Source organism: Microcebus murinus, chromosome 11 (assembly GCF_040939455.1).
Source record: "Microcebus murinus isolate Inina chromosome 11, M.murinus_Inina_mat1.0, whole genome shotgun sequence".
NCBI classification, from domain to species: Eukaryota; Metazoa; Chordata; class Mammalia; order Primates; family Cheirogaleidae; genus Microcebus; species Microcebus murinus.
The window spans coordinates 25,809,875-25,820,676 of record NC_134114.1 but is presented as its reverse complement, the minus strand read 5'-3'; the positions used below and the strand labels follow the sequence as shown (position 1 = coordinate 25,820,676).

The 10,802-nt window shown below is 44.4% G+C and overlaps 1 protein-coding gene and 1 non-coding gene across 2 annotated transcripts in view; both read left to right on the top strand.

Moving 5' to 3' along the window:
• Window positions 1–1,492: 1,492 nt before the first annotated feature.
• Window positions 1,493–10,802, top strand: part of ADAMTS12 (ADAM metallopeptidase with thrombospondin type 1 motif 12) — a 305,201-nt gene continuing 295,891 nt past the window's right edge. The window contains exon 1 of the mRNA XM_020290052.2: window positions 1,493–1,822. Within this exon, the coding sequence (XP_020145641.2) occupies window positions 1,696–1,822 (127 nt within the window). The 5' untranslated portion in view covers window positions 1,493–1,695. The remainder of the gene's footprint in view (window positions 1,823–10,802) is intronic.
• LOC142874175 (U6 spliceosomal RNA) lies at window positions 4,753–4,859 on the top strand. Its single transcript, XR_012921996.1, has one exon. It is a non-coding gene; the product is annotated as a U6 spliceosomal RNA (small nuclear RNA).

The window sequence follows — 10,802 nt, the reverse complement described above, 5'->3', positions numbered from 1 at the left end:
TGACTCCGGTTATAAGCCTGTTTTCCCCCCCCCGACCCATTTATATAACAGGAAAAGGGGCTGTTACATGGCAAGGGAGCTTTAAGGTTGCAGATGGAATTAAGTTGCTAATTAGCTGATAAGGAGATTACCTTCCATGATCAGAGCAGGCCCAATGTAATCACAGGGTCCTTGTAAGTGGAAAAGGGAGGAAGAAGAGAGAGTGATGTGATGTGAGAAAGACTAAAGCAGCCATTGCTGGCTTTGAAGATAGGGGAAGAAGGCCATGAGCCAAGGAATTGGGGCAGTCTCCGGAAAAGGCAAGAAAACAGATTCTCCCCTCTTACAGAAGGGAATGCAGCTGTGCTAACTCCTTGATTTTTTAGCCCAGTGAGACCCATTTCAGATAACTGATCTCCAGAACTGGAAGATAATAAATTTGAGTTCTTTTAAGCCACTAATTTGTAACAGCAACAACAGGAAGCTAACACATACCCCTTGAAAAGTCTTGGTGTCCATGTATCCCACTTTGAAGCCCTTCAGGCTACGCATCCCAGGCCTGTGAGGACCCCCTTGCATTTGGGCCACTGCAGTTGACTTGGCTGTCCTGTCCCCATGCAAGGTTGGCTGAGTTGGCACCCCAGACCTTTGCTGACCACATGTGGTTGGCCGGCAGCCAGGGAAATCTCAGTATCATGGCCAAATTCTTCCTGAAGAAGGAGGAGGCTTGTGAAAAATCTTGGCTGGAGTAGCCCAGTAAAAATCTCAGGATGCCTGGCAAGCGCCCCGGTGTGTGGCATCTGCTCACTGACGTACAAGCTCGAACCTCTGAATGAGTGGATGCCCCCTCCACGGGCAGCCTGTTCAGGTAAACTGGCTAAGTACCTAACACCTTCTTGGGCTGACTTTCTTCCTCCACTCTCCTGGTTTCCTTTTGGTGAATGGAAGCGAGCCAGGAAAGATGGGGTTATAAAACCAGGGAAGCCCCACAGACCGCTGCAGCCTCAGAGGGGCCCACAAGCGTTCTAGTCACCTCCTTGCACAGACGTAGGGACTTGTCCAGGGTCAGAGGAGCAGAACGGCTCAGACCCCTTCCCTTTGTGCGACTTGGCATGGAGAAACGCTGCGGGTTAGTTTTTCATATGGAAGTCCTAGCCTGCCCTGGGAGAGGATCCCAGAGCGGTGCTGAGTGGGATTCCTGACGGAGAGAGCAATGTCAGGGAAAGTTCAGGAACTTGGAGGAGGACGGCAGGGAAGGGGGCCGCGCTGAGCTGGGGAGGCTGCAGGGAGTAGGGTCCCCTCTGTGCCCGACCTCGGCACTCGCCGGTCAGCGGCTGCGGGGCTGCGGGGCTGGCGGGGCCTCTGGCTCGCAGCCGTCCCGGGCCGGCCGGCGGGCGGGGCGGGGCGGCGCGGGGGTGGGGGTCCCCAGGGAAGACGCGGACGGCGGAGGGGTGGGGACCCGGGTGGGCTGCGCCCTCCCGCCCCGACCCAGTCCCACCCCGCCGAGAGCGGACGCGGTCCGCGGAATCACTGGCTCTCGGGAGCAGGCAGGGAAAGGTGCCTAGCCCCTCTGGCTGGAAGCGCGGAGGGAGCTCGCGGCCGCCCCGCCCGGGCCATGCCCCCCGCGTCTCCCTGCTCGGCCGCGGGCGACCACTGCACCTCTGGAGCTGAGGCCGGGAACTTCTTCTGACTTTTCTTCCCTCCAGCAACTGAATCATGCCATGCGCCCAGAGGTCCTGGCTGGCAGCCCTTTCTGCGGTGGCTCAGCTCCTTAGCTTCGGGGCGCCGTGCCGTGGGGGGCCGCCCCCGCCGGGCCCGCTTCGCTTCCCGGACAGGAGGCAAGGTTAGTGGCTTTCCTTTATCTGCTTTTGAAACCGTGGAAGCGAGACGTGTGGAAACTTGCTCCCTTTTCCCATCCCCCACCGCAGGACTGGGCTCTGCAAAGCGGCGTGGCTGCGAGCGCGCTCGGTAGCCCGGGCTTTGTCAGAATTCAGGGTTCGAGGTGCTGCTTCCTCCATTCTTACCACCGAAAGGTGAGCACCTCGCGCTCCCTCTTCGACAGGGATGAATGACACTGCAGTCTTTGAAAGCCGGGAGAGAGAGGTAGCTGGTGACCTTCTCTTTCTCTCTCTTTTGTCTCCTGTTTGAATGTTGCACTGTTTCAACCTCCTATTTTTTCAGATCCTGATCACGGAAAATTATTTTTTTTTTAAAAAGTCCCGACTGGCCGCTGGCAGTCATTGCAGTGTTTCTAGTTAGTTTTAAACTTTTGGTTAGGAAAGGGGAAATGTGATTCCGCCCCCCTACTGAGCCGGCTTGGCTGTGTTTGGGTTTCCTGGAAAGATTTAGGGTTGTGTTTTTAAAATAACAGTCCTTGGTTGAGGGGAGTGGAATTTACCTCCATAGGGGCCCACTTTTCTCTGTCCTGCCTCCTTGGTTGATCGCAGCTGGCTGCTTCTCTTTCTGAATTTCATGAAACCCATAATGTTCCAGAAAGCATTGGAGGGCTTGTGGTGGGTAATTTGTTATTATGATGATGATGATTATTCTTTTAAGCCCAACACTCTGAGCAGAGAGACACAGTTGTCTCTGCTTTTTATTGGACTTGGGTCAGAGACACTTTCCTGTTTGGTGGGGGTTCATCGTGCCTCTGGGGAAGACAGGTATGGCAGCAGTAATGGCCCATGTGGGACTCTGCGTGTCAGCTGGTCTGACCACTGACAATAGCCTTATGGGGTGCAGGTATAGTCCCCACCGTACAGATGAGGGAGCTGATGCCTGGGAGAGTTTATGAGCTTAGCTAAGAGTGGAGCAAGGTTTTGAGCCCAGGTAGCCTGACTCTTACAATCACGCAGCACTGCCCCATTGCAATAAATAGGGGTTACACAAACACACACACACAGTCACACACTGGCAGAGCACTGGGTTAGCATCCGTTAAGTCCTGTATTTGCTGACTGTGCTCAAGTCTTGGGAAGTGTCCCCCATAGCTTTCTGACATCCCTTTAATTCCCAAGGCCATGTGGGTGACAAACATCACCAGCCTGTCCTTGTTTAGGATTTCTAGGCAGGGTTTTCTGCCCAGGTTGCAAAGTTCAGATACTGCTGGAGAACTCCTCTGCTGTGGCTTGAAGAGCTATCAGAAGCAAGTCCCTCCCTTTGCTTTACTTGGAAGCCAGAGCAGGCTAACACTGGGGTTAGATGTCAATCAGCACTCCGCTTGTGTAAACGTTCCAGATACAATCTCCCACCCCCAAGTTTAAAATAGCAGCGCTGGTTGTTCTTTGAAAAACAGTCCCTTTGTGAAAAGTCTCTCTTCTGGGGCAGCACAAACAAAGCCTGCAAGCACTTCCCAGGGCATTTGGAGATGATTTGGTTCAAAGACACACATTATCCTGGGTTGGTTTTCAGCTCTGCTTGCTCTACATCATTTTTGTAAGGAAATTCAGCTTGGCCTGGAGCAGACACCACTGGGCTTTGCTTTTTCCTTTCTGGAAAATGAGATGTGGTTATTTTCCCTAGGCACCTTTAGAGCCATGTGCTGGGAGAATTTGATATTTTAAAATAGTTGTAAAATGCTCCAAACTTATCAGCAAAGCATTTTTATTTAGGTTTAAAAATAATTTCAGTTTTTAAAAGCCTTTTTACTAATCTTAGCCAATTCACTAGTGGATTTACAAGTAATCTACGTTTGGTACAAAGAAGTAGTTTCTAAGCAGACTTCCATTTAGAACCAAAGTGGGGGGAGGGTGGGGGAGAGAAGGAGGGATGGATGAGGGCAAAGTAACAGAGATCGACATTCTAAGGCTATTTGGGGATAGGATGGCCTGGGTTTTCCCTCCAAATGACCTGCCTGCAGCTTCACAATTAGCCAGTCTCCTTAGACTTTCATTTCCTTTCTGACAGTATTTTTGAATTGCACCCAAATTCTGTACATTTAAACTTGTAAATTACTTAAGATATCATCTCATCATCCTTCTTAGTTTTACTTATGAGGAACAGGAGGTCTAGGTGTCAGTTCGTTAGCCAACATACATTTATTGAGCACCTACTAAATGCCACTTCACTAGTGGGGTGAAGGGAATTGCACAGGGTCCCACAGTTGGAGACAGATTTAGGTACTAAATAACCTTCTAGTTTTGAGGGTTGGGCTCAGTCAGGTTTTAGTTCTCAGGAGGAGGATGGAGATAAATCCAATTGTTTTCTGGGCCTAGCAACAGGCAGATTTGACTAATTCTGCCCAGTATTCTTTCCACATTGCTCAGTTGTGATGTAAGAATGTGCTATGACTTCCACAAGATTTCTTGGTTTACAACCAAGTATCAGAACATTCAATGGGAAATACTAATCTTGTACAAACACAACTTTCTCTCTTCTACAGCCAGTAATATCCCTTTGGGTTTGTTACTTCTGTGCTGTTTACAAGGCACTGGTACTTCCATGATCTCTTTTGCTCCTGGCAACTCCGTGAAATCAAGAGGGTAGGCACTTTATCCTATGTGGCTGATTAGCTATCGCAGAGTTGGTGAGCAAATCCAACTTTCTGTGGCATATTTTACAACTTGGAGGGGCCCAACACAATTCTTCACAACATTTCAACATGTGTAAATTCCATAATAAAAATACAGTTGTAAGTTACAATGATCTTATATGGAATGTAATTATGAAAGGACCCTCTAACTATTATAGGAATTTCATTACTTTTTTAGTAAGGAGTCTTAGAAATACAATTGCTCTCTAAGACAGAAATAAATATAAGGAATAAATACAGATTGTGCTCGCTTTGGCTGTACATACACTAGCACTGGAACGATGCAGAGAAGACTAGCATGGTCCCTGCTCAAAGATGACGTGCAAATTTATGAAGTGTTCCATAAAAAAATTACCTAGAGGTTTAACCTGAACTTTATAAAAATTGATAGGTAAATATTCTCTTACCTCTTTCCTTTCTCTCTAAGCTCAGAGAGCCTGTCCTTGGTAAAGGATGCCTTGGTGTTTTGTATTTTCAAAAGCACTTGTGCCAACAGGCCTCCCTCAAAGTTTCTTATGAGGTACCATGGAAACTTGTGGCCCATGGTTTCAAATCCAATTTTAAACAAGGCAAATCAAAGTATTTGGGGCTGTTAATTTATTTCTACAAACCTGAGTGCGGGTCATGATGTAATTTCAGTGTGTCTCAGCCACTCCCGCAGCCATATTGACAACCCCCTTGACATCTGACGCTCAGTGGTAGACCCTTGAGAAGCAGTGAGGGCAGAGCGTGAGGGTGTGGGCTCTGGGGTTAGATTTCCCAGCCGCAGACTCTCACCATTAATTACTGACACTTTATGGAGATGGGAGTGGAGGCTCAGCTGAAGGCCATGGACCTCAGCAGAGAAATGTGGGGATTGGACAAGACCAAGCTGGAATACTCTTAATATGGTCCTTGACCATAGAAATTGTAAAAGTTATGAGCTGTTGCTATTTCCTAACGCCCATTTCTCCATCCCTGTCATATCCCATTTGAGTTGTGCTTTCTGTTGGCCAAGATTATAGCTAACTACCCTGCCAAACTAAATATCTACTGAGAGGAAGCCAAGGTGAGTATGGGCTTCTCCCAACTCTCTGCTCTTGGAAGTTACACACGTTTATGTCCACAGTGATTCCTGGTAGCCACGCTTCTCTCTTTAATACCAACAGTACTAGTGTTTAGCTAATGAATGTTATTTGTGAAGCACTATTTGAAATCAATCACATATATTAATACATTGGAGTCTCACAACTAGCCTAGGACGTCAATGCTATTATTATTCCCACTGTCTAGAGGAAGTGGCTATGGTTGGGCCGCCCACATAAACCACACTCTGTAAATGACCTCCACACCTGAGGGCTGCCACCTTTACAATCAAATCAGGAGGGAAAACCGATACTGTCCCCTTCACTCTGACCAATAAAGAGGTAATTATTATCTCCATTTATTGCTGAGCAACTGAGGCAGAAAGAAGTCAAGCAGTTTTTTTCCGGTCAGATCATCCTCCCTAGGGACAATGTTATTGCCTATAACTCTGTTATCCTCTCTTCCAAGAGCAATTGCTCTTTCTTATGGACATGACGTGCATCGGCTAAGGACACGATATTGAAATAGGAAGCCAAGGGTTTCAATCCAAGTAACGTTGTATAATGTTGCATAGTGACTTCTTAGACTCAGTTTCCTTATCTATGGAGTAGACCCAACAACTGATCCCTATTACAGGGTTGTTGTGAGTATTGAATGAGGAAAGACTTGTGGTACCTGGCTCACAGCAAGAGCTTATTAAATGGTTACTGTAATTATTATCATTATGTAGTCAACTTAGGTTGGCTTTCTTAAAAACCGTTAGATCAAAAGCAACTGGGTCAGACTCCGTTAATTTTCTTTGCTCTTTTATTCTTTTGCCAATAGGGTGCTGGGGCTTAGGCAAGGTTTAGTCTTTCATTTTATACATTCAAAAATCATGTTTAAATTTTTAAGGTGTATCTTCAGAGGCAGTCCCTATACGGGATATTTTAAGTCAGTACATTTATGGAAAAAGATGTATTGTTCTCTGAATAAATTGAAATAAATCCTCGACCAAATCCACTTTCTCTGCACTCTTCCCATTGCAGTTCTTCTAACTTAGATCTGGAGTTACTGCTCCTCTTTGCTGGACAGCCCAGGTGGCTGCATCCTGCAGAAGGAGTACCTAGCCTGCCATTTAGGGCTACCTGTACCCTCTGGCTTGATTTTTCTTACAGCCTTATCTCCTGCTACTACTCCCATTGATCTGTTACTCCAAACTCATTTTGCCTTCCTATTGCCTGAAAGGACCCAGGCTTCACTATAGCTGTCCCACCCTTCTCCAGTGACTGTCCTCTTGGGTCAGTCATGGGGGGCCTCCTCCAAGGTTAACACTTCCCCTGGGATGCAGCCAGCTGTGATGGGCACAGTCAGCAGGGCACTGGGCATTGGGAGCCCCTGCTGTCAGATGGCACTGCCTTATGTTGTGGGGCATTGGCATCGCTTGCTTATCTTCTCTACTGGGTTTATTTTGTATGTTTGTTTGTTTTTTCAGACAAAGTCTCACTCTGTTGCCCGGGCTATAGTGCTGTGGCATTAACTTAGCTCACAGCAACCTCAAACTCCTGGGCTCAAGCAATCCTCCTGCCTCAGCCTTCCGAGTAGCTGGGACTATAGGCATGTGCCACCATGCCCAGCTCATTTTTTCTATATTTTTAGTTGACCAATTAATTTCTTCCTATTTCTAGTAGAGACGGGGTCTCACTCTTGCTCAGGCTGGTTTTGAACTCCTGACCTCGAGGGATCCTCCCACCTCGGCCTCCCAGAGTGCTAGGATTACAGGTGTGAGCTATCACACCCGGCCTCCTACGGGGTATTCTTTCCAGACCTCTCAGAAGCCAGCACAATCCCTCTTGCATCCAATCCTTTTCTCCTATTTATCTTTTTTTAAAAATAATTTTTAATTCTGTTTTTTGAAATTGACACATAATAATTGTACATATTTATGGGGTACATAGTGATATATCCATACATATAATGTATAACGATCAGATCAGGGTAATTAGCATATCATCAAACATTTGTCATTTCTTTGTGTTGGGAACATTCAATACCTACTTATCTTTAATCGGGAAAAACAGCATAGGAAATACAAATTTCAAAAGGAAAAACCGTAACTCAGCTCTCACCATTGTGACAATTTTCACTTTTACACATTATTTCAAAGGCTTTGTTCATATGCATATATACATACATCTCACAGTTGCAGTTATAGTGGAGACACTATTATACATCTATTACCCCTTTATTATTAGATCCTAGTTTTCCACATATCTGAATACTTGCTATAATTATTTTTATTTATTTATTTATTTTTATTTCGGCATATTATGGGGGTACAGATTTTAAGGTTTCAATAAATGCCCATTTCCCCCCCACCCCCCAAAAGTCTGAGTCTCCGTCATGACCATCCCCCAGATGGTGCACATCTCACTCATTATGTATGTATATACCCGCCCCCCTCCCCCCTCCCACCTGCCCAATACCCTATTACTGTAGTACCTATGTGTCCACTTAGGTGCTACTCAGTTAATACCAGTTTGCTGGAGAATATATCTGGTGCTTGTTTTTCCATTCTTGGGACACTTCACTTAGTAGTATGGGTTCCAGCTCTAACCAGGAAAATATAAGATGTGCTATATCACCATTGTTTCTTAGAGCTGAATAATACTCCATGGTATACATATACCACATTTTATTAATCCATTCTCGGATTGATGGGCACTTGGGCTGTTTCCACAGCCTTGCAATTATGAATTGTGCTGCTATAAACATTCGAGTGCAGGTGTCTTTTTTGTAGAGTGTCATTGGATCATTTGGGTAGATGCCCAGCAATGGGATTGCTGGATCAAATGGTAGATTCACTTGTATCGCTTTAAGGTATCTCCATATTGCTTTCCACAGAGGTTGAACTAGTTTGCAGTCCCACCAGCAGTGTAGGAGTGTTCCTCTCTCTCCGCAACCACGCCAGCATTTATTGTTTGGAGATTTTTTGATAAAGGCCATTCTCACTGGGGTTAAGTGATATCTCATTGTGGTTTTGATTTGCATTTCCCTGATGATTAGAGATGTTGAGCATTTTTTCATGTTTGTTGGCCATTCTTCTGTCTTCTTTAGAAAAGTTTCTGTTCAAGTCCTTTGCCCACTTTTTAATGGGGTTATTTGATTTTTTCTTCCTGATTTTCGTGAGTTCTAAGTATATTCTAGTTATCAGTCCCTTATCGGATGCATAGGATGCAAAAATTTTCTCCCATTCTGTAGGTTGTCTGTTTACTTTCATGACTATTTCTTTGGCTGTGCAGAAGCTTTGTAGTTTGATCATGTCCCATTTATTTATTTTTGTTGCTGCTGTGATTGCCTTTGGGGACTTCTTCATAAACTCTTTGCCCAGGCTGATGTCTAGGAGAGTGTTTCCAACTTTTTCCTCTAGTGTTCTAATAGTTTCATACCTTAGGTTTAAGTCTGTTATCCAGCGTGAGTTGGTTTTTGTGAGAGGTGAAAGGTGTGGGTCCTGTTTTAGCCTTCTACAGGTGGCTATCCAGTTTTCCCAGCACCATTTATTGAAAAGAGATTCTTTTCCACAGCGTATGTTTTTGTCTGCTTTGTCAAAGACTAGATGGCTATATGAGGATGATTTTATATCAGGATTCTCACATCTGTTCCACTGGTCAATAATCCTATTTTTGTGCCAATACCATATTGATTTAATTACTACAGCTTTGTAGTATAGTTTGATATCTGGCATATTAATGCCTCCCATTTTGTTTTTGTTGCCTAGAATTGCTCTTGATATTCAGGGTCTTCTTTGGTTCCATACGAAGCGTAAAATTATTTTTTCTATATCTGTGAAGAATGCTGATGGGATTTTAATAGGTATTGCATTGAATCTGTAGATCAGTTTGGGTAGTATAGACATTTTGATGATGTTGAGTCTGCCGATCCACGAGCATGGTATGGATTTCCATCTGTTTACATCCTCTGCTATTTCCTTCCTCAGTGTTTCATAGTTCTCCCTGTAGAGGTCTTTTACGTCCTTGGTTAAGTATATTCCTAGGTACTTTAAGTTCTTTGTTGCTATTGTGAAGGGAATTGAGTCTTTGATTTGGTTCTCAATTAGATTGTTGTTGGTGTATATGAATGCCTCTGATTTCTGTGTATTGATTTTGTATCCTGAGACTTTACTAAATTCATTGATCAGTTCCAGGAGTTTCTTGGTTGAATCTTTGGGGTTTTCTAGATACAATATCATATCATCAGCAAACAGTGAAAGTTTGATCTCTTCTGTCCCTATTTGGGTACCTTTGATTCTATTTTCCTGTCTGATTGCTGTAGCCAAGACTTCCAGCACTATGTTGAATAGAAGTGGGGATAGTGGGCAGCCTTGTCTGGTTCCAGTTCTAAGTGGGAATGATTTCAATTTTTCCCCATTCAGTATGATGTTGGCTATGGGTCTGTCATATATGGCTTGTATCATTTTTAGGTATGTCCCTTCTATGCCTATTTTCTTAAGTGTGCGTATCATGAAAGGGTGTTGAATTTTGTCAAAAGCTTTTTCTGCATCTATTGAAAGAATCATGTAGTCTTTGTTTTTGCTTCTGTTTAGGTGGTGAATTGCATTTATAGATTTATGTATGTTGAACCATCCCTGCATCCCTGGGATGAAGCCCACTTGGTCGTGGTGGATTATTTTTTTGATAAGTGTCTGGATTTGGTTAGCTAAGATTTTGTTGAAAATTTTTGCATCTATATTCATTAGGGATATTGGTATGTAGTTTTCTTTTTTTGTTGCATCCTTTCCTGGTTTTGGTATCAGAGTAATATTCGCTTCATAAAAGGTGTCGGGGAGGTTTCCGTTCTTCTCGATGTTGTGGAATAGTTTCTGCAAGATAGGTACTAGTTCTTCTTTGTAAGTGTGGTAAAATTCAGGTGTGAAGCCATCTGGACCGGGACTTTTCTTTTTAGGGAGATTTTTAATTGCTGTTTCTATTTCAGCTGTTGAGATTGGTCTGTTCAGGGAATCTATTTCTTCCTGGTTGAGCCTAGGGAGGCTGTGTGTTTCTAGAAATTTGTCCATTTCCTTCACATTTTCCAGTTTGTGTGCATAAAGGTTTTTGTAGTATTCATAAATTGTATCTTGTATCTCTTTGGGATCAGTTGTGATATCTCCTTTTTTGTTCCTGATGGAGCTTATTAGAGATTTCTCTTTTCTGCTTTTCATTAGCTTAGCCAATGGTGTGTCAATTTTGTTT